We start from the raw sequence: 26,931 nt of genomic DNA, 5'->3' as shown, positions 1-26,931 counted from the left end.
ACCTGGCGTCACCTATTTGACAGGGAAAGGGAATATCTCGCCCTCATTTCTAATTTTCTTGTTTTCTCTTCCTTCTTTTTTTCACTTCTATCGGTCATGTATTTAATTGGCGTCTTTTATCAAGAGGAATTCTCAAAAATTCACTCTGATGGCAGTTGTTTTATTTATGAAAGAAGCAAATCTGATAATACGCATGAATCTAAGCAGACAGATTAAACTCTATTTTTTTTATCATTTTTCTATTTCTTCGATTTCTTCTCCATAATAAAATCCCTTCAGAAAAATATCAAAAGAAATTTCTTTTTCAGAACTGATGAAAATATTTCCGATAAAGAGAAGATCGCAAGTTCAATTTAAGCTTTTTTTTTTTTGTCCAGCGAAAAGTATTCAAGCATTTATTCGCCCGCGGGGTCTGGCACCAATCAACCGCACCCCCAATGAACCTCTCCTCGACTTGTCTCAAATCTTCCCGCGGGCGGAGAAACATGCGTCCTGCGACGCTAATGACGATGGTCTGCTTGCAAGCTATTTTCTTTATTCCCGTTTGCCCTTTACTTCTCCATTATTATAAATCTGATTAGATAATGACGCATCTAAAAAAAAAGTATGTCAATCAGCGCCATGAGAAGTATCTTGCCGCAGAGATTACAATCCGCAATCCGACGTTTTCCCTTAAACCCCTAAGATTAACTGGCTTCTTATTTCTCCTTTCAGTATCACCCTTGAATCAAAGGTAAAGGTCATGAAAATAAAGGAAATTATCTCCGATTTAAAAAAGCTCCTGATTGTCAAACACACGGACACAACTATCGTTCAGGAAATAACGGTATTTTATGACAGTCGAAATCACACGCATTAATATTACACTTTTCTAGGCGATCTTAAAAAAATACTGTGTCTTGTTCTATTGAAAAAACCGAATGTCCGCCATGTGATCATTAAATACTGTGTTCTAAACAGTGGTTTGACGTCATATTGTCTATGATGCTGCCGCTGAACGAGGTGATTCAAGCTTCTCTATCTTGATCTTGATATGTTCCCCTGGTTGCCATTTCACCCGACGTTTGGTTTAAATCAACCAGTAATCTCATAATTAATTGATGTTTTTCTTCATTCTCATCACTTAGCTGCTTGATATTGTATTGATATTGTAAGGAGAAATTCTGTCTCGGTCACTCATGAGAGTCAAAGGATTAAAAGGGCCTGACTTTCTTCGTTTAAATATTTGACCTTTTTAAAACAATCCCTCTCCATATTCAGGAACAATCTCTCCACTGACGTAAGAATTATTTCACCTTAAATACATTTATCTATTTATCCATTTATTTATCTAATACATTTTCTATCTTTCTATCTATCTATCATTTACTTATATGAGAGACTTATCCTAACGAAAATTCTTGACACCCATTGTAATTATTGTTTTCATCATGCGACTCTCAATCAAACTGCGTTAGATTATCAACTCGTTCATACACCGCAGTCATCTTCATCGTCATCGTTATCATCATCATTATCGTTATCATTACCATTATCACTATCATCATCATTATCGTTATCATCATCATCATTATCGTTATTATCATTATCGTTATCATCATCGTCAACAGTCTGCCTCGTGTTCTCTTTCCTCTTGAAAACGTGAATTTGAATCAAAGGTGTTTGCGAGTTCCTGAGAACTTATTTCAGCTATTGATTGGAATTCTATCTTCGGCTCCTGTATATGGCTGTTTAATAACTGTTGTCTTTCTCTGTAATGTCTTCTTGCCAAGTTCACATGAATTACGCGAATGTTCTTGTTAAGAGTTTCCACCATCGCTTTCATCTCGCCCATCATTTCCAACTTCTGTCTTATAGCTGTGGTTAGCAAGATTGATAAAATGTATCAGTTATTTCAGGGGTCAAATGATGTAAAGATTTCCTTTTCAAGTGAGGTGCGAACAAGCTACGAGAGATCGGGAAGGTGACGGCGCAGAAACACATTCTCTCGCTCATAAAACTCCGGCGTTCTTAATAAACACTGACTCTTCATGGCTCTTTGAAATTAAGAAATCGTCTGTATCCGCGCATGGAATGAAGAACCGGCAAAGCAGGCTGTAAATTAAACTGATTGGCATGCGAATAAATTTTGACCACAACAGCTAGTGCATCCTAAACAAGATTGGCCAAAAACCGCTGTATCTAATCAACGGTTTCTTTAGCATGAGGCTACTAAGAGAGTGGAGAGTATGTACTCTCCTTGATTGTGATGCTTGCACATCGCTGGTTACCTCCCCCCCGCCCCCTCCTGATAGTTTGTTTGTACCTATTTCACACTAAAGGATGGAGTGGCGTTTGGGAATTTTAAAGAGGACATGGTCTCGAACCCAGACCTTCCACGGCCAAGCAATTGTAAGGATCCTGCATTTCAGTTACAGTTACAAGGCAGGATCTGGATTCGAGATTAGTGAGGCCTTCAAAAAATTAAGCAAAAATATCATAGTTGAGAAGCACCACATACCTGATGGATGAATTTTCGATCTTGCCCTGATGAATCGAATTATTTCCCAGGTAATGCCAGAAAGCAAAAACAATGTTAACAAGGAACCACTGACCAGCAATGATTTCTTGAATAACGCAGTGCGACTGTCGAACAGTCCTGTGGATCTTTCCACCGCGAGTGACTCAGCAGGCTCCTGGGAAAGAAACGTAAACTAATCAGTTTTAAAAAGTCTGAGGATTACATCATTAAAGTGGTTTGGCAAAGAAGTCGGTGAACAAGAAAAGTTCGTCATCCAAAGTATCCTTTCTCACAGCACAACAATTAGCTTGAAATAACAGACAGGCAGGCAAGAGTGCGTCTGTCACTTGCTCAATCAGTTATTAAGTCAGACAAACAGACAGATCGAGATATGATTGATACAGACAGAAAGCATCTCCCTAGACAGACAGACAGACGAACAGACGTGCGATTTCATAACAAAATCCATTTCCTTTCGAGTTGACACAAGTGTAGTTCATCCAAACGGACCTTTCAAAAGGCAAGTATCTGTCTATGTTATAACACACATACAGTCGTTCTTATCTGTCAGCCAGCCAGTTGGTGATCCAGTCAATGAGGAAGTTATTCAGGCATTTAGTCAGTCAGTAAGCTGTCGGTCAGTCAGGCCAGTAAGCAGGAAAGTCATTAGTCAGCCATATGTCAGTCAGTCAGTCTAGCAAGCAGGCAAGTCATCAGTCAGTTAGGCCTCCATTACTTAGCAAACATCCCTCTCACGGCTAACCTAAACTGTAGATGAAGTTAAACCTCTTCAATCATTTAACCATCTACCCAATCTGTTGAAACGAAGATCTATATCATTACCTTTCGTGTATTTAAGGAAAATATCTACCTGCAACTGTTCAGTATTGTTCTGTATATGGTGTGCAATCTCACTAGCCAAGACCTTCTCAGTGTAATGCTTGAAACAGCGCCGGAGTTTTTTGGCTTCATTGCCCATCACAACTCCGTATGTAGCTGAGTAATCCAGGATCTTATTCACTCGTAGATTTTCTTGCTCAAACAAGTCCTTGCTACTTCCAGCACTATATGTATCTATCAAAGCTCCAATAACTTGCCGTTCATTTAGAGCTATGTAAATATCGTCAAACGTGTGGTATTCGTGATCTTGGTAAAGCAAAAGAGGAATGGATTTCAGTATATTGAGCCAAAATATCAGCAGCAAAATCAAGTCAAGATTCGTTGGCTCACATTTACGCTTAATTGTTTGTGCTGGTAAACAAAATACTGTTTCGAGTGTACATTAGTATTTTTCATACTGTTTTCTATCCCTTTTTATGGTATTGTTAAAGAGAATTTGTTTAACAATCAAAAGCTTTTTTAATTTGTGATCATTTCCATCCTCCTCATGAACTTCAGTACTAATACTGTTAGGAGAAATTATCGACGATTCACTCCCACGCGTGCGTGGGCTCACTTTTTCGTGAAAAAGTGGGAAAATGTGGAAACGTCAGATTGCATCTTTGTCCGAGTTTATGCTAAGTTCGTGGGTAAGACACAATGCTCTCCTAACGCCTCTAACCAAGCCATTATCATGATATAACTCAGACGGATTTTTCGTCTGGATACCTGCAGAAATGCCCAGGCGTAACCGATGTATCACTTAATCTAGGGAGAGTTGCCATACCCCAAGTTGCGTCGTGTTGCGTAGCTTAACACTTTCACTCCCAAGATCAAATTGTTAATTTTCTCTTCTAGCTGCTACACATTTCAACACATTTCGAGAATTTGGTGTTAGATCAAGATAACAATTTCTACCAGATAAGTTTGAAAATTCTTATGGCCTATTTGCTGGAAATTTAAGGATATTAGAGGGAGAAGTTTCATTTTGATCACTTCTGGGAGTTAAAGGGTTAATCTATGATCAGAATTTACCTTCTCTCTACCTACCTTCGTCCAATCGTGCATTCTTCCTCACTGCCATTCTGTATTCCGGAGATCCTTTGATCGCTGCTACCTGTGAAGCAGTAAGGATAACACGAAACACTTTAAACTGTTGACTAACCAATAGAGTCACAAAAGGATACCAAAAAGAGACACGTGATAAATTGACCTCGCACGATTTGAATTGTGATCAAAAGGATTTAATATTTCAGTGGGATTTTTTTTTCTGTGGGAACATAACAAGATCACTTTCGAGAATCGAAACGATTTTCCTCTGATAAACCGCGAATGCTTAGATACCCATCTCCTTAGTTACCGTCAAATTTACATATAGAATGTATTCAGAATGTATTCAGTCGACCTCATAACCAGATGAAGACTTGCAGTGTGCAGTCGAAATATTTCCATCTACATCGAAAGACGACATCGTCAGACAAACAGCAAAACTAGATTAATGTTAAATGTAATAAAATGTGGGCTCATTACTGTTACTAGATTACTGTTGCACTTCACCATGATCAATAGCCGCACACCTTTTTCATAATCAAGTTTTTCTGAAAGCCTTTTCAGTCGTCAAGGTGTTTTTAAAGCAAATGGACATTTTTGATCGAGCATGCGCTAATCATGGTCGAAATTTGAGCACTTTCGAGGCAATCTCCTCCAAGAGAGTCACGAGCAAAGTTATCACAACGACCATCCGGAATAACTGAAGTGAGGAACACCAGAGGGCTCAAAGTTAATTTATGCCAGCAGCCTTGAGTGCAGGAAAACTGCGGTGAGTAAGGCACCATTGGCTTCGGTTTTGCTTCTGATTGGTTGAGAGGGTGGCGTGATGCTTCTGGACCAATCACAGAGCGCAGAAAAGCAAAACCACGGATTACTTTCGTATAGTTCTCTAGAGTGGGATATGCTGATAGAAAAGTTTAATGAATTGTATTGGCATGTACCTTAGCTCCGTAGAGACTGGACTTCGTTTCCATAGTAGCTGTCGTAATAGCCGTTGTCATGACACTTGTCACAAGACCAAAGATTATCAGCCCGGAGAGGATAACGATAATAGCAAAAAATCTCCCTACAACTGACATCGGTGAACGATCACCGTATCTGTGAAAGATAAAAAAATGACATGGAGTAAAATTTCGTCAGTACGAACTATCTTTACCGTGAAGATAAGCTACTATTCAGATTCGTTTTTTCAAGAAAAAGATAAAAGCAGCATTATGAAACATGCGTAGTGGATCGCTGAGTAAATATAGGTCTTCGTTGCGGAATTGATAAACCTTCAACTATATTGTTACACATATTGTGTATATCTCTGTTAACTGTAAATCAGTTCTTAATAGGCGCACTTCCACCCACATAAGCTGTAGCTGCTCAGTTGAAAATAAGGAGAAAATAAGAATTAGACTCCAACGTGACTTCGGGATATGTAAGTATTTCTTACGACGCTCAAATTTTCGTACAACAGAGAGCCTTCAAAAAACAACAGTTGACTCAAACAGACTCGAAGGGGCAAGACATAAAAAAGGGTAAAAATGGAGAAGATTGATACGGATTACAAACTAGGAACTGTGAAACAATTAACACGCCACTCTACGAGAAGTCTTAAGCTTACCCAACTGTTGTCATGGAAACGAATGACCAATAAAAGCCCTCAGGTAATCCTTTGACGAACGATGGAGGAAAGTCTGGGTTACAACGCGACTCCTATGCATGAGGTAAATTAAAACAAAAAGCAATGATAACAGACTTATATAGTCTATGTGTGTTGCCTTTTCTGGACTAAAAAGCCAACATGCCTGATTACTCGCTACATGTTTTTCTTTTTGCATTTTGCTCTCTCATTTGTAAGTAAAATGTCGTTACTTCTTTCTCCAATTTCTCTACCAAAGCCCGGAGTCAAGTGCTATAATGCGGCTATCAACTGGTAGAAATACTTGTGTGTGATACCGCGTAGTACTTTCAAGTGGTAATGTTTATCGTGCTGTACAAAAAAGGAACCAAATTTTGAGTCTTTGAATGAAACTTTAGAGTATGACCATTAAATGAAAGCGCTGGAACCATAAAATTACTTTATAGTAACAGTTATGCTAAGAAGTTTGTAAGAAGTGAGAAATTTAAAGTAACTTCTGGTCTGACTTACCACTGTCCAAACTAATATGCCTGCTAAATACGTAAAAGCCATAGCCAGCATGACTACTGGCCAGCAAGAAGCAATGTTCACCAAGATAGTTTTGGGCATGTCATCCTGGGAGTTTGTATTCACTATGTACGCCATTCCAGGTGATTCAACTATCCCTTGATAACCAAACTGTTCGGCAAAATGCGTCTGGTCTTTGAATCCATACATCGGAAAGAAAAAGTCTGTTGGATTTCCGATGTTGCTCCTTAGTGCACGTAGACTCGGAAGCTCGGCGGATTCATTGAACCCATTTGAATTCATGTCTACGTACGATTTGCCGTGTGATTGACAGGTTTCACAGCACGTGACTGTTAGCTTGTCAAGGATTGGTGGAATAAGCCCACTCAGGAGATTTTCCTTAGACGCCCGAACATATGGACGAAATTCGTACCAACTCGTTGTGAGACGTTTATGACAACGGCAAGTCTCTTTTAATCAAAAAACGAAAAAGATATTTAGTGGTAAAGTATTACGGCAGATGCGATAACTTTACGTTTAACACAAAGTGCTTTAAGTAGACAAACAAGCCCGAACTCTGGCCATACTCATTGTGCTGTGTGCTCGTCTAGACTCTAAACTTTTATAGTGCTTTTCTTCACCATGTAAGATAAAATTCTGCAGAAAGCTGTCGGTTCAATGGACAGGCCAACAACTAGTTCACTGCTGCTCATGAAGAATAACGAGAAACAAATAACGAATAACGAGTAACGAGTAACGGGTAACGGGTACAGAGTAACAAGTTAGAACCTCCTTTAGTTTCAATCCTGCTTAGTGGCAGGAAAGCAATTTCGGGGTCAACCTTTAAAGTCTGAGTAAAGACTTCATTTATAATTTAGACACACCTGCATAATCAGTTGCCGATGGACCATCTCCTATGTTTGTAAATCCCAACACATCGATACGATACAAAGTAAATACTTCAAGATTATTTAGTACCAGAGACAGAGTAGACTTCGGGACTATCTGCTCTCTAATTGGCTCATTTTCAACTGTCTCCTCACCAACTGCAACGGCCTGGTACCTAATCTTGTACCCGATTAAAATTCCATTGATATACTCGGGATCGATCGGTTGCCAGGCAACTGGAATGGTTGTCAAAGAGACGTGACTTGCTGTGGTGACACTCGCCGGAGGTCTGGTAGGTACTTAAAAAATCGAGAAGAGCGACATCTGGGTTAGCAATGATATTTCAGCAGATTAAACAAGAACGAATTTTCTCATGAAGTATCAATTTACATTTATCTTTCATGTTATCCGCCTACAAGAACAACAATACTTACTATCCTCGGTTAGGATAACATTGTCAAATACTAGATAGGTCTTATGAGCCCTAACAGCTTATTTTACTGCAGCTTACCCTCCCTTCCAAAGTTTTGACTTCCCCCCCCCCTGAAATCTCAATATTGCTTACGATTCTTCATTTTAGTCATTTAGTTGAGTTATGATAAAGGCCTTAAAACTCCTCATTATATCGCTGGCAGCGCCCATGGGCATCATGAAGCGAATGCTGTATTCTGATTGGCTACCCGAGCGGGAAAGATGGGCGTTAAGATGGCTCGTTCTCTTTTTTCCGTTTTTATGAGATCACGACTTGGTCGCGGTCCATAAAAACACCAGAAAAAAAAAAGAATTCGGCCAATATCTAGCAATCTTAACCTCACACTTGGTCAATTACACGTATATGTACGTGAGGTACATACCATCCTGACTGGTGCGAGCAGTGAGATTATTTCCGGGTCCATATCCTTCAGTAGTGAAGGCACGAACTTGAATGGAGTAGGCGGTGAATTTCTTCAAATTATCAAGAATAATCCAGTGGAGAAGAGGTTCTACCTCCATCTCCTCCACTGTGCCATTAAACGGAATTTCATGGAGATGAATCTTGAACCCCCTTATGATGCCATTTTCAAACCGCGGAGGAATTGAGCCCCATTCAACAAACAGACTGGTGGAGCTTGGAGCTGAGTATGTGATGTATAAAGGAGGCCGATCCGGACCTGATGATAACATGTTGTTAATAAGTTAGAGATTGAGTCTTAGCCTTATGGGAGCGAAAAAAAAAGAGAAATTTGAACTCAAAAAGCCTCTTCGAAGCGATTAAAACTTACTATCCTCTTGTGATGTTAGAAGTATGGAGTTACTCGGCAACCCCTCCCTGGTTGTGAACGATGTTACCCAAATATGATACTCAGTAAACTTGTATAAGTCGGTAAGCTCAACGTCAGTAACAGAGATGTCAACTGAGACGTTTTTCAACACGCTTGGATGAACGGAACTTGGCGCTTCTTCGTAATAAACCGTGTAACCTCGGAGAATTCCCCGAAGATTTGGTAGAACAAGAGAACTCCACTGAACAAAAATTGAAGTGGAGCTTTTGGCTTGTCCTGTCAAATTTGCTGGAGATTTGAACGGAGCTGTTTACAAAAAGAAAAGAAAAAGAAACAATCATCAACGAGTTACTTGATAATCGTAATTGTAACGAAGACTGAGTGTCCTGTGGCTCACCTTCCTCGTCCGTAGTTCCTCTAATGAAGTTACTCCAGGGACCCTCCCCAACGACAGTGAAAGCCACCATCCTGATACTGTAATTCGTCCATATTTCCAACCCGGTGATTTCCAGCGACAGTAAAGACGCATTTAAGGTATAATTCCTCATATTTTCCCCACTGGTATTAAATAAAGCGAGCTCGTAACCAATTATGATACCGTTGATATCCTCCTCAGGGACTGGGGACCAATGTACTCTTAACACTGTTGGCTCGGTTCCTTTGGCTGTGATGTCAGCGGGCGGCTCATCCGGGACTGGAAATGCAGAAGGATACACTTTTCTTTTTTTTTCTTTTCACAATTTTTCACAAGAACATCTTCCGAAGTAGAGCATTCAGTGAGATGATAGTCAAGCAAAGCCACATGGCCTTGGTTTGTAATATGGCTGGTAAAGAATATAGCCTGTCTTTGTCTAACAAAAAATGATAATTACAATTTTTACCCATATGATTTTACAGTACAGGAAAAGTTAGCACATAAAAGAAAAATTTGAGATACATAAATAAACAAGTCTCTAAGTCCTCCCTAAAACTACTAAATAACCCCAAGTTCTTGAAAGGTTCCACAGCTTTCGATCTACGATTTAGAATGTACAATTGGCGTATGTATCCGAATTTAGAGGAGGAGTACCATGGTAAATTTTCACCATACGGATTCTGCCAAATGCGTTACATACCGTCTTGGTTAGTTCGGACAAAGTCAGGCTCGGAGTAATTGCCCAAGCCAACCACTGTCGATCCAGCGACTTGTATAGAATATTCTTTGTACTTCCCTAATCCGTTCAGTTCCACCTGGACCTCTGTACTGATAACTATTACTATGGAAGCGCTATCGTCTGGTTTATCACGTCTCCTATATTTAACGTGATACGATAGGATTATCCCATTCATATGATCTGGCGGGATGGGCTGCCAGGTGACGTTGATACTTGTGGAACTGGTGTTGAACGCAGTCACATTTGTCGGGGGATGATCTGGTACTTAACGCATGAAGGAGCAATGATCATAGTCAGAATATTGAAATAAATACTCACCTTCCACTGTGAAAACTGTTGCCCAATTTGTGGCACTGATTATATATTTTCACAACGGGGAAACAAACTAACAAACACACGGTTTAGTCTATACGCGCTCGTCAACTTAACCTTTTCACTCCCAAGATCTCGTCAGTAATTCTCCTTACTCTCTGCCACACAACTCCTATCATATGAATTCGGAGAATTTGATATTGGATCAGCTAACAATCCCCCAATTGATATTTCCTTATTCTTATCACTTGTCTGCTTGATATTGTTCTGATATTTTAAGGAGGAATTCTGTCTTGGTCACCCATAGGAATGAAAGGTTTAAATGTGCGATGAAAATCTTACAAATGATAAAAACGATTTATAATTAAGCTGGCAATGACAGCTTCAGTCGCATTTTTTTAGGAGAAAAGTTCAAGCTACATTTTGTATGTGGGAAACTGGTCTGCCTCGTACTAGTTTGGATGTTTAATACACTATGTTTATTCGTTGAGTCATGGGGGGGGGGGGTGTCAATTAAGTATGCTTACACATATGTAGCTACATTTAGGACTTGAACATGAACTATATTTTTTTTAGTAAAATTGATTCAGTATATCATGCCATACCATCTTCTGCTGTGGTAAAGTTTGCCGCCAATGTTGGAACACCATCTTTGATGGTGAAAGCCAATACAGTAATTGTGTACGTGGTGTATTTCTTTAAATTGTGAAGACTGAAGCTAAGTGTCTCGTTCTCAGTGCTTCTCTTCCTACGCCTGCCGTGAGTAGCGTTGATAACTAAAATCGTCCACGTGTCGTTTGGAGAATTGCTTTCACCATAGGTGACTTTGTAGCCGCGCAGTACACCATTGATATGGTACTCGTCCACTGGTTTTAGCTGGAAGGATAGTTCCGACTTTGTGGTGTGTTTAAGGGTGAAATTTCTTGGAGATTGACTTGGAGCTGAAAAAAAAAAGGTTCACAGTCAACCATCAACGGAAGTATTCGGGTTAACCACGAACGCCTACGAACGTCCGAACATTCTCACGGTTGTTTAACCTTCTGGTTGTGTTCAAATCTTCTTTGACTGAATTGCGAAAAGGAAATGAATCGATAGAGAAATTTTCAACTGAGTGCCGGGGTAGTCCAAGATTGCTTTGGTTTTGCGCCATTTCGCTCTGAGATTGGTCAAGAAATCTCGCCCCACTACTTCCTCAACCGATCAGTTTTTAAATTAGAACCAATTCGTTTTAGTCTCTCGCGTTTTCCGAGCAATTTCCCTACGCGCCTGTTCCGTCCATCGTTCTAATTGCCATTGTGATTACTTCGGTCCTGGTCTTACAACACTCCATTGAAAATTAAAGCGCTCTGGTCGTTCCTTAGTTTTCTTAGCTGAATACGATGTTTAATGCTTTCCTGGACATATAAAAACGTTCACATTAAGCTATTGCATACTATCGCTTCCCAAAAGAGCTAAAAACCCTGAATGTACCATATGTACCGCGGTCCTAAAACCTACCGTCTTCATGTGTTTTCAAGCTGATTATGTCAGTAATATTGCCTTCCCAGGAGCTTGTGAAGCCATAAACTTTAAACTCATACGGTGTAAACGGTTTCAAAATGTCCAGGTTTGCACCTGACATGGACGAGTTCACTGTGTAGTTAAAACGCTCTCCTCTCAGCAAATCAAAAATTTCCACTCGGTATCCGGACAGCGGTTCTCCCAACTTCTCCGTGTCCGGAGGTGACCACTGAAGACCGACACCAGTTGAGCTCGGAACAGAGGATGTTAAGTTGACGCGCTCGACATTGACATCTGTAAGAAGATGAATAATACTTCAGAATAAGACGGGGAAAACCTGAGAACTTGAACAGGATTCCAAAATTTAAATGTCGCGATCAGATCCCTTACAAAGCACTACAGAGCGCCTATCAATAAACTAAAACCTTCATTGGCAAAAAATGGATAATGGCGACGCCTCGACATTGCCGATCCTAGCTGTTCGCAGGAGGCCTGTTACAGATGTCCCTCGTGCATGGCCTCACTCCTGTACTAACTGAAGCTCGTTGGTTGAGCTTTGGCAAGACACTTCAGATCTAATCTTTGAATACTCATTGATAACTAAAGATGTCATTCAGTTTTTTTAGAAAGACGTTGATAGCTGTCCAAAATGTCGTCATCTGTCAAAAAAGAAAAAAACAGGAACACTCTAACCTACGAATAGGGAGATTTCTCTCTAGACTTTTACTGTTTTTGGCCTAAGGGCATATCTTGGGCCATTGCGATATGGAACAACATGGTAATGATATGCTGGGATGTCGGCGACCCAATCGGCGAAATAGTAGTTACTGTAGGAATTCAACGTTCAACTCTGTGAAGTAAAAACTATATATTTTAAGTATTTACCATATTGACAGGTATAAAACTCCGCTCTCATGCTTAAATGAGATTCCCACGACTTTGGCAGAATGCGAATATACCGTGTGTAGATCACTGGCGTGATGACATTGTAAACCACCGTGTTGCTATCCCAATTACCCTGAAATATCTGCGGATGAAAAAAACCGGGGTGGTTTCTTGATACATCCTAAGGCAAATCTCATCAATGAGGCTGTTCAGCTAAATATGCTTCTATGGGTCACAGCCTTAGAGAAAGGAATAGAGAGGGTTATTTTTATGTTTTTGTACTATCGGTGATACTACCGTAAAAGTAATTTTTACAGGCTGATTTCCGCTAACGACGCAGTCGGAATCGTAATTAGAGGCGTAGACCGAAAAAGGAAGCATTCAGAGCTTCGTTTCCGCTTATGACTCCGTCGCTTAGTATCCATTGGCTCATTAGATTGAACTCGAATGGCCTGAAAAATGGTGTTTTGATTAGTTGGTTCTTCAGCAACATTTTTTTGAGTCCGATAATCTACTTTTCGAAGGACCATAGGCTCTGAAGCGCCAGGTAACTAAAAACGTTTTAATTTTCCATCGAGCTAACGCCTTCTCTTACTTCCCCTTTTTTCGATTTTCACAGGGTCATAAGCGTTTTCAGGTATCCTATTCTGTCGCTGGTGAAAACCTGCCTGAATGGAGACTGTAGAAGCTTACAACTCAAATGACAGGGTTGTTAAAAGGAGCGACTTTACGGCCACTGATAAATTTAGCTGGACCGCTGAATGTTCATATGAAAATTCATTTCCTCAAAACTTTAGAGGCATTTCTAAATATCATATCATTTAGACAACATGTGACGTGCACTTTGCACCAACGAGTGGAAATAAAATCCCAGATTACCTTAACGTTTCCAAGCTGTTCATAATCTTTAAAGAGGGTACCATTTCGGCTGTAACTCAACGAGAAAGTTTTCACCCATTGTTTGGATTTCTGTCCACTGCCATCATAAAATCTGCCTTGAGTAGCCACTTGAGTCACCGGAACTTTTTCTTCAAAGTCGACTTGAAGCCATTGTTGGTGTGCAACGTTGGAAGCAGCACACCACGCCCCTGCCAGAGGACTACCCACCGGGTTAAAATTCAATCGAGCGTTGCCGGCGGCATGTTGCTCATCATATTGAGATGATGCAGTTATCTGAGAGTCTGAAATGTTGTAGTTTTCCATTCCAAGAGCGCGACAACCTGCAAGCAAAGGCCAGAAAAGTCAGTCATAAACGATTAGATGAACCAATGAGACCTTTAAACAAATGAATTTAATTGAAAATGATATGAGCTTGAGAAAGAGATTCTAAGTTGAAAGTCAAAAGAGGCCTAACGTTCCTTTATTCTCATGACCTTAATTTTTGATTCAAGGGTGATATTGTAAGGAGAAATAAGATATCAGTCACTCTTGGGGGTTAAATAATTAAGGCATGATCGCGTTTTGTAAAACCACTGCTTTATTATAGGAGACTCACCAGGGGAGGCTATCTCTTTCAAGCGACCTCAACAACTTACTATCAATATTTGTGACCACTTCGACCTCCCGGCTAAAGTTTCCAAGTCCTTTGGAGGTGTAGCCAGCCACTTGAACTTTGTACATCTTGGATTTCTCCAGCCCAGATATCGTGTTTGTTAACAAGCTACCGCAGTTAAAAGATTCAATCTCAGCGTCCACGACTCTTACAAAATAAACCTTAATAACTCCTAGAGCTTGCTCCTTTGGAATGGCTTGCCACGTGACCTTAATACTTGAGTAGCTTGTGCTGTGCGCCATTACAATTGGAGGAGGGTGACTGGGTACTGGTATAGATGAATGAAAAAGTAAATGAGTTCCATGATTTGTACTAAGCAACAGACATTAACCCTTTTGTTCTTAGATGCAATCAAAAATGAAATCTTCATACAGTGTCAACACATTTTAAAGGAGAGATGTTATCAATGTAACAGGATGTTATCAAATTCCCTGAGATAAAACTATAAGAATTTATGAGAATCTAGTCCAGAGAATGGATCTTTAGATCTTGGAAGTGATAAGGTTTGTAAAATCTTTTTTTAAACGGCTATGTGTTAATAAAACTGATCTGGCAATACAGCAGTGAAACCATTGCGCATGTGCGAACATTATACTGACTAGGTGGCGTGTTGTCAGGCTGTCAGAGCCAAGTTTTCTCAAAAGAGTCACAACAACCACACATGTCAGTGAGGTTTGTCTAAGCTCAAAACAGAATGGTAAATTAACAGGATAACTGTAACCAGTAACCCATATGGCTCGTGCCGTAACTGAAGAAGCATTGCGTTCGAAAAGTCTGGAGTTTTTCTGTTCCCTACTCTTGTTTCCTTTTACACATTTCTATCAACGCCTTAATTTTCTTCCGCTCATTTTTCGAAACATCGGTTGTTTCTTAAGATGTTTTTCTGTCAAATTTTGAGCGGTAAAGTAACACTCGGCCAGCCAGAATTGATCCTCTCGCGCATGCCCGACGTTTGACCTCTGTGTCCAATTTGGTTGTGGAAGATTGCGAACATTTCCTTTTTTGATTTGCTTCAATTTGCCTATATAACCTACCTCCTTCTTGTGATCTGATTGTAATTGCGTCACTTAGAGTTCCGTCTCCCATGACTGTAAACGCTGCAACACGGATGTGGTATAGAGTATAAGTCTGTAGGTTTCCAAGTGCTACCGACAAGGTAGTAACGTTAACCGTCACATTTTTGTGCAATCCACCTTGTGTGCCGTACACGACGCGATAACCTAAAATCATACCATTATGATGCTCCAGTGGGACCGGTTGCCAAGTAACGTTGATTCTCTCTGAACTATCAAGGAATCCTCTGACGTTTAACGGAGATAACGTTGGAACTATAAACAAATAAGAAAGATACCCTTAGAGACATTTTTCTAACAAGATAGACATCCAGATTCATCAGAATGTAGATATTAAAGGCTGGTTATTTACTCGAAGTACGTTTCAAGCAACGGTTTTAAAGCATCAGTGGGCTTTATGCTTTCTCTGTAGGAGGGTTGATTTAGTTCAATAATTGTCCTTCTACTTTTAGCTTTCGGCCCTCTTGACGCTCTTCACAAAAATATAAATGTTTAATTATATAAAAGATTCAGCCAAAATAAGGATTGTTTAGAACGCGGATTTGGTAAACAACGGCTAAACTTTATTCAAATAGTAGATCGAAAGGATCAATGTCAGTTTTTCAGTATCTGCTCACCTACCCTTCCCCTTATCCAACATTAACCAAAACTTTTCATCACTTGTACGCGGTTGCTCAAATACGGACATCGATCCACATATGTCCTGTCATTTTTATTAAATAAACAAACCAAAACGCTTGGAAATTTCTTTCAAAACGCACTTTAGGGAGCTTCAACCCGCGAGGTATTTCCCGACAAGAAAGATACAAGGACTGATAACGATGGGATAAGTTATAATCCAGCCAAGTGACCCAACATGTCTGAGCTTGCCCCAATTTCCGAAGCTTAAAGCGACCAGGAATATTGCTGCTCTTCTCGGATGAGATTATACTCAATCTTTTATAAGCCTAAGCCAATTTGTCAGTTTTTCCTGACAGTTTGCGGATATCTACTTACACTATTGGTGGAGTGCAATAACGTGCCACGCTGGTCATAAGAACATTGGTTTTTTCAAGGGAAAATGCTATAAAAATGCACCCTAGCTATTTAGAAGGACTTTTTATTAACACAGGAACATTAAAAGTAATAGAAAAAATTGGCTAATTTTAGAGATAAAACATTGTTATGTGATGTTAGTCGTTATACTCACCACTTTCTCCTGTTCTCAAAAAAACTTCTCTACTTTCCTTTCCTTCTCCTTGAAAAGTGAGGGGTCTGGCACTAATGGCGTACACTCTGTATGGCAGTAGGTTTTCCAGGTAGTACTCAGGTATCCCTGATGTTGTCATGACTAAGAACCTCTGCGATGAATCAGCCAAGCGGTATAAAATCTCCACTCCACGAAAAATTCCATGAGTCAAATTTTCGTGTTCATTCCATGACAAAGAGACTGCGGTCGAGTTGATGCATCTTGCAGTGATTTTAAGTGGCTCCGTGTAAACTGAATTAAAGTTTAACAGCATTCAATAAATTAACATTTGGTTATTACGAAGTTTCAAATGCTGTTATGGCTAGTGACTTGAGTAGAGTTCTTTCTGGAAATATCTAGAATGCCTCGTCAAGTCGACATGGAACCCCAAACCTTCCCGAACCTTCGATTAAATTATGTGATAATGACCTAATTCTACTAGGGTAGCTGTGTTGTAGGATTCCGGAATGTTCTAGAATACTTTATACATGTATATAAGGACTCAGTCATCTGGGAGTTAGTTGCTGTTGTCGGTATTAATCGACGGCCTAGAAAACTATTGTGAGAGAGAGAGAGTTACTGTGATATACTTCAAATAGTGGGTATTCCAAATCGATCTCAGTAACCGAGGTGGGAATTTTACCATGCAAACAATATGGTCCATTTACGGGAATCAAAATTGAAAATAGAACTCTGCTTCTTTTTTATCTCGATTTGTCACAGGTGGCAAAGGGTATTTGCTAACTAACCGAACGGTATTCAATCGCTGACCGACTACATCACACATTACACTCACGTAAAAAAGCTCTGTAAATAACACCTTTTTTACCTATTTCCTAAATCTTGATCTGAGCATCCTCAACAATTTAGGGTAACTAGAGCACTTTAATTAGTTAAATCAAATTGGTTACAAACTTACCATTATTGGCTTCTATGGCAACAAGTTGTACCGCGAAGTTACCCAACGTATGGCTTGACACAATACTATGCTCAAGTGGCTCTATTTCTTTATATCCAGTCCCTTTGAAACGTACAGTGAAGTTAGCCCCCAAGACTGTCATATTCCTAGATAAAATGTCATTAAGTCATTTACAACACATTTCAGAGCACTAACCCCTAAGATTTGTCAAGACTTGTACGAGAAGTGTAAATGAGGTATGTATGAAAGTGACTACATGTTAGTTTTTCATGAAGAGTAAACCTAAAATATGTTAAAATGACTGTGAATATATGAAAATCATATATGTAAATTGCGTACAAAGAAAGTAATATGAAAGCGATCTTCGCAATAATGAACACTACTTAAGCAATAGTGGAAAAACCGCCTGAAAAATAATTCAGGCCTGTACGGGCCTAAATAAAATACACTACTATGACAGCCACAGTTACGAATGAACTGGTTTTTTAAAGTTGGATCAGGTGAGGATGCAAGTGTTTAATGAAAAGTATGACATACCAGAACGCAAAATTGTCCACTGTTAAAACTTGATTTCCTGTATAGAGACTTAGAACCTGCCATAATTGGATCATAGGAGAATTGTTCGTGAGCAATGGAGTAGTATCATCAAAAATATCCCCGTATCAGAGAAAATGGTTGTAGATAGAGAGGTTTGACCCATTACGGGTAACTATACCTTGCTATGCGAGTCGTGAGTTAAAATTTAAGGAACGTGTCTTCGCACTTGATCCTTGAGGTATTAAGGATGGAAAAGGTTTCTTTTCAAATGATTCTTTGAATCGTTCCAATAAAAATTCACAAAATTTTGAGACGATCGAGGCAATCATTGAGACGTAAATGATGGTAATGAATATTATTTTCTTGACCCGATGGCAAAATTTAGAATAAACCCGGCACTGATTTATCAGTTTCTAGTGAAGAGATTATTCCTTTATTAGGTAAATTTTCAACGTAAAACGTAGGTTACCGACATGGAGAATTGGAGCTACAACGTGTCTCTTGGTCTGCATATTGAAGTGTAAAAGAGTAAAGGGGGTAAGTTTCTAAAGAAACTGTGGTGCTGCGTCGGTGCGAGAGAACAACAGGGTAATTTAGTATTATCAACTGAGTTGATAACGTAAATTGGCCACAGTAAAGAGTTTAAAAGCTGACGTTTCGAGCGTTAGCCCCCCGCCAATCGCTCTGATGAAGGGCTAACGCGAGAGACGCCAGCTTTGAAACTGTTTACGGTGGCAAATTTACGTTAAAAACTCAGTTAATAATACTAAATTATCTTGAAGTATTGTCCAGTTCCTAAATTCTTAATCCGCCCAGGTTCACCCCCTTTGCGTCGCGAAAGGTTCAGGGACTGGATTATAACAACTGATAAACGAGAATTTTCCTTCCTTTTTCTATACTTGTGATCCTTAACCTTCATTTCATTTCTGTTTACTTTTAAGCATGATTCATTGATTGTCAATATACGCAGATTCACACGTCATACCAACCTGACTCATAAGCAAAGACGATTTATCTTTAAACATTTGCGAATCCTTTCGGGACATTTCATGTCGATAAATTTCGTCTGTTAATTTCAGGCTCACATTGACGTGAAGATTTGCGGCACCTGTTGATAAAGAATCAAAATTATTGTCAATAGGGACACGAAATAAGGACAAAGATGATGATCAATTTTTCGATGTGCATAAATCTCCGACAAGGCATCCTAGCAACGCTGATTCGCGGGATTCAATGACTATTTGGATTAACGTCAGCATGTGAACAACTACGCACCTACCCCTTCTCTAACCCAACAAAAGTCAAATGATAATAAATTAGGGTTAGAGTTGGCTTAGGGGAGGGGTAGGTACACAGTTGCTAAGATACTGTCAATGATCCGACTATTTGAACCTACAAATTAATACTTCAACTTCTAACTGAAAACTGAATGCTGTCCAATTTCATTAACGTCACGAGTCTTTCCTATAGCGACTGACTCTCGCTATAAATTTTCTCCCTCAGAGTTTTGAACACTTACCCATGTAGTACCTGTAGAGTTTCTCAACTTGTGTTTTCGATAGCTTTATTTTCCATAAAATTAAGTCATCAAATGAAGCTTTCGGAAGGGAAGTGGACCCTATCGTTATTGCATTATTATACAAATCAACAAAATCTCCCGAATGACAGTGATTTGACAAATCCGTGATCGACACTCCGTTACGGTAAATAGTGGCATGGTTGTATCTTGTCCACATAAAAACCAAATGTGTCCAAATCCGCTGCGAAACTCGAAATTTCGCCACACAAAGCTTGAATGCAGACTTAATTTCAAACGTCAGCTCCTCGATGCTTCCGTCTGCTTGATATAAATGGATTCCTCGGTCTCCATTTGCTTGATCACCGGCGGCCAGTATAGTCTGGCTAACCTGCGGTCCCTGGCTTTCATAGTAGATCCATAGTGCTAAGGTGACCGCATTGGTGTTATAAGGAGTAACTAATAGGGAACGATGGTCAGCTGATATTTTAATGGATCCAGGTTCTCCTACAGTTTTCACTGCGCGGCCACGCACGCCAGGGACGGACTGTATCGATCTGCTCCGTTTCGACCACGTGGTGCCTCGAATGTTTTTGATGTCGTTAATATCATCAAACGTCCATAGGTATAAGGAAGCTACAAAAAGGTCTTCAATGTCAAAAACATCATGGCCTGTCAATAAATTTGAAAGTTAATGAGCAAAAAAAACTTAGTTAACTGCATTTCCCTTTGGGGGGGGGGGGGAAACTTCTTACTAATGACCGCAGGGGGAAGGGTGTGCCACTGAATGGGGTCGTATTTTCGGAGTTTTAGGAGTAAAATATTACTGGTTAGTAATGATTTAAATATGTGAAGATTCGCAGTTAAAGGGTGATTAAGATGGGATTGCGAAAATACGTTTTTCTAAAAATTAACAAGATGGCGTCTATAATTGTCCGCAGAATATGGGGTAGGGATTCTGAGAGACCATTGGCACATATCCAGCTAAATTGACTCAATTATCACCCCCAGGTTGTATTTATAAGCACAAACGACATTCACGATGGAAGTACCCACGTATGCATTTCGGGAGAAATTAAGTTCAACGGGATCTGAACCATGATGTGTGTGACACCGTTATGATACTCTTTCAACCGAGCAGGGAGGCAAATGAAAAACCCTTTAACTCCCGGAAGTGATCAACAAATAACTTCTCACTATAATTACCACAAACAGCTTTAAAATAATCAAACTTATCAGATAGAGGTTGTTTTCCTGATTTAATTCCATATTTTTAAATAGCCCCTGATTTCAGCCTCCCCTGATTGGGGATCTTTTACGGAAAACCCACTTTTCACTGGCTGAGGTTTGAATTTAAGAGTGAACGTTGGGAAAGACTGGAGTAAACAAAGATGCGTTTTTCAAATCAATCGCACTAGTGTGAACAGGGTATTAGTTACCATCACACTCGTAGAATTCCACTCTCATGGATACACGACTGTGCCAAGTCTGTGGCAGTATCCGGATGTAGCGCGTGAATATGATTGGATTGATTGTGTGGTAGACAATTGCAGTCTCATTTTCGTTAGCATTGAAAACCTGAAAAAAGCGTAAAGGAAATTTAAGAGGAAGTTTAAACTGCACACGTCGCTCTCAAAGCATCCTACTTTCCTTATAAGCGATAGCGAAGATATTATTTTGTTGTTTTGAATCTGTTCAAAATAATGATTACTGTTTAGTTCAACCTTGGACTTTCAGTTATCCGCTGAATCTTCCGGTGTTTCCTAACCATGACTATATGACAGTCAAAGACCAGACCACAACCTTTGGAGCTTACTGCGCGCCCTAATATGTGCGAATAGTGTGCTGCCTCTTTAGAGTCCTCCGCTGATTACTGTGGAGATGACTATGCCATAACCGGCATATGGAGTATTTAGCTTCAGGCGTATGAAATAACCGTGACCTTAGATGCATGAACTTAGGTTTTTCATATGTAAGAAGCAAATGAGAGCCGAGATGCGTTTACCTTTGGCGAGCCATTCGGTTGATACAAGGCAAAGTCAATACCATTCAGACTGTGAGACAAAGAATAACTCGTCAACCACATGGGGTGCTGTTGGCTGTCCCGTCCTTGAGTCGCTACTTTACCAAGAGAAACAGTCCTGACAAAGTCCACCTGAAACCACTGGTGGTTGTTGCGATGCCGTGCCGCCCAGCAACCGCAAATCCCACTACCCTCTCGAAAATTCAGCCGTCCATACCATGCTGCGTGTGCAGAGTTGTATTCAGTCGAAGCAGTGATCTGGGAGTCAAAAATGAAGCCACTCTCCATACCCAGGGCTCTGCAGTTTGTTCCTTGAAACATAAAGGCACAAAAAAGGTGTTGGAGAACAGTGGATATCGGTTGTCGGAAGGGTGGATAACGCTATCCACTGGGTAAATCTTTAAGCGGCTGACAGCACAGTACATTTTGTTAGCACTTATCTGTTAAATAGCGAATTATCCATTGGATAGTGTTATCTGCCCCCTGAACAAATGTGTCCAGGTGGCCAGGGATTCGTCAAATTATACTCAAGAAAATTATGTGGAATTCAATCAATGAAATGTTTGAAATCGATTCTTACTCAGGATTCAAATCGACCCTTCAGACGGTATTCGTGAGCAAACTCACTACACTGACTACGAGTACATTCTATTAAGTTGTTACTGGTTGCTGGATTGGATCAATATCAGTATCTGGGCAACTGCCCACCTACCCCTCCCCTAACCTAACATTCACCCTGACTTGTTATCGATTGACTGTTGTTGGGTTAGGGGAGGGGTAGGTGGGCAGTTGCCCAGATACTGATATTGATCCGCTGGATTTACCATATGCTAATTGGGGAGTGGATTTCAATACGTGCACCTTACAAGATGGCTTAACATATAATACTAGCAGAAATTTTGCGGATTACGTAGAAATCTTTCTGGCAAAAATAGCAGAAATGTGCAAAATTTCAGCTAGTAAAATGGCTGCTTGTATTATATGTTGATTAAGCCATATGTTTTGTTCACCGAAAAAAAAACCGAATGAACCCAGGATTTCTGTGCTTAAAATCCCTTGGATTAATCAGTGCGGCCTCTTTTTTTCCTTGTTCTACAATCGAGTAACGTCACACATTTTGCACGTTCAGTTGCCCTGATGAAGAAAATGGCGTAAAAATAGAATAATTAAATGAATTTTATTTTTACATGTGGTCGTCACCACGTCTCGAGACTACTGTAGCTTTTCTCACTCTGAAATAACATGCAGTTGAGATTCTCTTGCACGTGAATTGAAAAATGATTCAATACTTTATGTTCGTTTTTTTTAATGAAACGTTCAAAAAACTAACCTATCGAACTTTTGGACAAAATTATCTCGCTGGGTCCCCTGCCATTCCGATTTTGTTTTTGAGAAATCCATGGTGGCTTGTTGTTTCCTGCGTACCCGACAAAAGCAAAACTTTCTCGATGGCCATAGTAAATAGGATCAGTGGCGCCTAGTCTCTTAAGGGCGTCAACCGCTGGCTCAGCGTGTCTTGAGCTGTCTTGAATGGCGACTAAAACAATTTGGCTGCAGAGAAAGCAAGTTTTTAGAGATGCGACTGCAGCGTTCAGGATACATAATTGTTTGGAAAAAGCATAATTTTAGCCGACTGTGTAAATTAAATTTCGGATGCTCAAATGAAGCAAGGAAACTAAGCAACTGAAGAAGTGAGGGACTGAAGAACTGAGGAACTAAAAAATCAATGAATTGAAGAACTGAGGAACTGGGGAATGGAAAAACGAGGATCTGAGGAACTGAGGCACTGAGGCACTAATTATATGAAACTGATGAGCTATGGAACGGAGGACCTGATGAACTAAGGAACTATGGAACTACGGTACTACTGAATTATGGAACTACAGAACCATGGATCTACAGAATAATGGAACTACGCAACTGCAAACTGGAACAATGGAATTGCGAAACTAGGAAACTATGGAACTGCGGAACTACGGAACTACGGAACTACGGAACTACGAACTTTACGAACTTGGAAATTGTGAAGAGGAGACTGAAAATTTGACAAATAACGAAAACGAGCGACAGTGGAATATCAGGAAACGGGAAACTGAGTATAGAGTTTAAGAACCTTAATAGAGGTAAGGGTCTGACAATAGAGAGAAACAGAGGAGTTTAGAAAATGAAAGACCAGGAATGGGATGAAAAACCAGGAAAGGGATGACTAGTAAGGCATTGACGGGTTTTAAGAAAGCTGACGAAGTAAAAAGCTATAATGAATGAAAGAAATAACAAAGTTAAGAGGTAACAAACTGTAAAGCAACCTGTGGATTCACTGCTTACTTACTTTCCGCTTATGGTGTTCAGAAAGTCTCTGAATTTCTCACCATTCTGGAGACTTGCATAAGTATCAAATCCTTCTCTTCCAAGAATTGTGCCTAAATTTAATAATAATAGTTATAATGACAGTAGTAACAGTGATAATAATAAACGTTTAGACTGCATGGAAAGGTGGCTTCGGATGAGAAGACTTTCATTCGCATAGTGCAACCGAGTCTAACCTGATCATCTTCGTAAGTAGGATTGCAGTCTAGAGAGTCGGCCAGTCGTCTTCAAGTTCTTAGATAAATCGATCTGGCAACAAGTTACTGAGGCTTCGCCATTTTATACTTTAGAGCTGATGATCAGATAAGACTCGGTGAAATCGTCTACATTTTCTCCCAGACTCGCCCTCTTGACTTAATCTTGGTTTCTTTCACTGTCACTTCGGCAATAAGGAGTCAATGGGGTAGTTTTGGACATCCTATGAAAACTTGGCCATTTAAAGCCGACGTTTTATTAAAAGTGCGTGACCACGCTTCTCTTAATGAAATAAATAATGATTAAACAACTGTTTTCCACAGGTGCGATTGCTGAAAGCCACCAGGTTAAGTCATACGTCGTTCATGATTCTTCACTCAGTCTTCTTACCGTAATTTTAAAAGATCAGGAGTATTGCTATTCCTTTTGCAAATGTTGTCAATCGATCGCTAGTAACTTTATTACCCAGCAATTCCAGAAGCTATCCTCCTTAAAATTATTCATCGCTTCTCCTGGGTGGAAAGAGGCACATCTCATTGACCTGGCAGGGATCGAAGCCGAACTTTTTAAACCATAATCCACTGGGATTACTTTAGGGGGCGGTAATTCTCTTGTCCTCTAAAAGTTAGCGATAATACTTCAGCGACCTTTGAATTACCTGTTGAACCATCCACAATAACAACGTTATGTCCCCTGTGACGAGAAGAGTATTCCCGACCGTTCACCTTGATGTAAGAAAGGCAAAGAGTGTTTGGATCGTTTTTGCCTTCGCTTCGAACGTAAATATCCACGGCAGGCACTGCAGTATAAGCAACAGTGATGAATGTGAGTATGACCAGGAAAGTCAAACAGAGATCGCAAAATGAAAAGCATGAAGAGCAAGGAAAGCGAAGAATGGAGAACGGAAAATGGGAAACAGGAAACAGGACGAGATCATTCTCTTCTATTTCCAAATTCACCTTCATTTGTGAAAAGTTCTAATCCACTCTTTGTGTGGAAACAGGGCGACTTTTTCGTCGTGTCATAATGCTTGCGATCCCAGGTGAGTGCCTCTTCGTAATAACACCGCCATTCGCGTGACTTCTCGCCATTCTTGACGTCATACCGAGCAAATAGTCGACCATTACAGTAACTCGCCCTGCGATAAGCCCAGTTATCATAGCAATGTCTGTCTCTAGAAACTTGCAACTCTAACGTAGAGAGGCAAGAAAAAAATTGTTAATTAAATATCAATCAGCCTCTGTTAATCTCTCAGTTAAACATTTTTTGATCTCTCCCAAAAAACGAGGAAAAAATATCGCATTAATTTAGCAAATGCTCGTCAGGTGTTTACTCCAACTTTACGCTCATAGGTAGAAAACGAAACAAAACATTTTCCCTACTTCCAATTCTATCGGACAGTGTACGATGATTGACGTCGTGTGTGCATACCAGCTATAATCCTGTTCATTTATAGATCAGTTTACTTGGAGAATGGTGATGGGCTCATGGTAGAGAAATGCAATTTAATCATTTTATATCTTATATTTACGTTGTCTCCTTCGGCACATTTCTTCTCCTCTTAGGGTTGGATCACACATACATTTTCCTGTCATCTCATGGCAGGTTTCTCCTTCCCAACAGGGTGGGTCGCACAAAGAATCTAGTAAAGAAGAGAATGGTTATGCAGAGAATGTTCCTTTGTAAATAACGCAAAAGTTATCGCTTCCTATTCATCAGTTCTTCTCGTCCCATCGCCATCATCATATCATCACCACCAGTACTATTGTCATTACAGAGCGCTCAGCAGTAGAGAATATAAAGCCCAAAAGATATATCGGCGCAAATAAATAAAGGAAAAGGAACAAGTCGCGATTGGTTGGCTTAGTTAGCATGCGACTGATTTAAAATTTAAACATACCGCGAGACTGTCTCAATCAAAGAACGTAGCAAGGCAAAGCCAATACAATGTTGGGCTACTCTCCACACCCGAAAAAAGTGTATAATTCCACAGACAGGTTTTTAATTAGCTTTGCACCGAATCGATCCACAGAGTGTATTCAGTGAAATAGCACGATATCTTGGGCACCATTGTGTCATTCCAATTCACCTGATATTGTAAAGACTTCGACTTCATCGGCTGGTGAAGGAGAATTTAACAGAAAATATCTGCTGGGATTGGCAATCCCACTGATATTGAAGACACCACCAACATTGATTCCTGTTGTGACTTCTTGGCCGTTAAAACAAAGCTGGTCTTGATCTTCACCCCAGCAAGGCCCTTTGGAATTGTCACTCCTTATAGCTTGGTAGGTTTTCTCGCTCAGCACGGCCAGCTTTTTCGGAAATTCATTCCAGACTGGTTCCAGACTGAAGAGGAAAGCTTTTTTCGATGGAATAACTCGTGCTGGATTATAACCTGCAATAAAAATGGAGAGAGTTTTGGGAAATTTAGCCATCACTTGTAAAGGTTCTGACTTACCAATTTTAATCAATTTTTAAGTGAAGGTAACGCAAGTACGTCGAAGCTAAGATTTCGCTATAATAATCAAGAAATTCTGGGAAAGAAGAAGAAGAGGTTTTTGGACATTAACTTTTTTGAGACGCATATAGAGGCCAGAATTTGGTAGTGGTTTTTGTTTTTTTTTCCTAGAGCTTGTCCTGGAAATTCTATCAAAAGCGGTCACGCTTTCTAGTTCATTTTTTTATGTCGAAGCGCGCCTTAAGATATGGCTCTCACGCTATGTTCGCCGTTCGCGTCGCAAAAACGTCAGCGCTTGAGTTTTTCATCAACTCTCTACACTTTTTGGCTTTAGTTTCCATGACCTAAGGTTTTTTAAGGGGATGAGATTGTCAGCCCCATGCCCAGCCCTCCTCCTTTAACATCCGGGCTGGGGGAACAGTATAGGCATTTAAGGGGTCAACACCTAAAAGTCGTGCTACAGAAGTTATTGACAATGTTCGCATCAGCCGATGAG

The 26,931-nt window shown here is 40.0% G+C and overlaps 2 protein-coding genes across 2 annotated transcripts; both read right to left on the bottom strand.

Annotated features, from left to right (window-relative positions):
• Window positions 1–601: 601 nt before the first annotated feature.
• On the bottom strand, window positions 602–6,866 carry LOC131772243 (uncharacterized). Its single transcript, XM_059088132.2, has 7 exons — window positions 6,567–6,866; window positions 6,039–6,130; window positions 5,371–5,527; window positions 4,430–4,496; window positions 3,372–3,646; window positions 2,501–2,675; window positions 602–1,857 (listed from the first exon to the last, which is right to left on the bottom strand). The coding sequence occupies exons 1-7, from the start codon at window positions 6,864–6,866 to the stop codon at window positions 1,604–1,606; spliced, it is 1,320 nt and encodes a 439-aa protein (XP_058944115.2). The 3' UTR covers window positions 602–1,603.
• Window positions 6,867–7,430: 564 nt separating this feature from the next.
• Window positions 7,431–19,396, bottom strand: LOC136277648 (protein sidekick-1-like). Its single transcript, XM_066160035.1, has 16 exons — window positions 19,393–19,396; window positions 18,863–18,981; window positions 17,874–17,929; window positions 17,337–17,482; window positions 16,379–16,669; window positions 15,151–15,444; window positions 14,100–14,384; window positions 13,444–13,784; window positions 12,565–12,706; window positions 11,677–11,973; window positions 10,785–11,120; window positions 9,829–10,131; window positions 9,111–9,407; window positions 8,714–9,019; window positions 8,306–8,602; window positions 7,431–7,750 (listed from the first exon to the last, which is right to left on the bottom strand). The coding sequence occupies exons 1-16, from the start codon at window positions 19,394–19,396 to the stop codon at window positions 7,431–7,433; spliced, it is 3,834 nt and encodes a 1,277-aa protein (XP_066016132.1).
• Window positions 19,397–26,931: the final 7,535 nt, after the last annotated feature.

The sequence above is a fragment of the Pocillopora verrucosa genome, chromosome 13, assembly GCF_036669915.1.
Source record: "Pocillopora verrucosa isolate sample1 chromosome 13, ASM3666991v2, whole genome shotgun sequence".
In the NCBI taxonomy this organism is placed as follows: Eukaryota; Metazoa; Cnidaria; class Anthozoa; order Scleractinia; family Pocilloporidae; genus Pocillopora; species Pocillopora verrucosa.
This window is presented reverse-complemented; position numbering and strand designations above follow the sequence as displayed.

Coding starts and splice junctions, on each gene's coding strand:
- LOC131772243 (XM_059088132.2), bottom strand. CDS start 6,866: ATGAATTCAAATGGGTTCAATGAATCCGCCGAGCTTCCGAGTCTACGT. Junction 6,131..6,566: donor GCATATTAGTTTGGACAGTG/GTAAGTCAGACC, acceptor CCTCATGCATAG/GAGTCGCGTTGTAACCCAGA. Junction 2,676..3,371: donor ACAATACTGAACAGTTGCAG/GTAGATATTTTC, acceptor TTTCTTTCCCAG/GAGCCTGCTGAGTCACTCGC.
- LOC136277648 (XM_066160035.1), bottom strand. Junction 10,132..10,784: donor CTTTACCACAGCAGAAGATG/GTATGGCATGAT, acceptor TCATGCGTTAAG/TACCAGATCATCCCCCGACA. Junction 9,408..9,828: donor TGTCCGAACTAACCAAGACG/GTATGTAACGCA, acceptor CTGCATTTCCAG/TCCCGGATGAGCCGCCCGCT.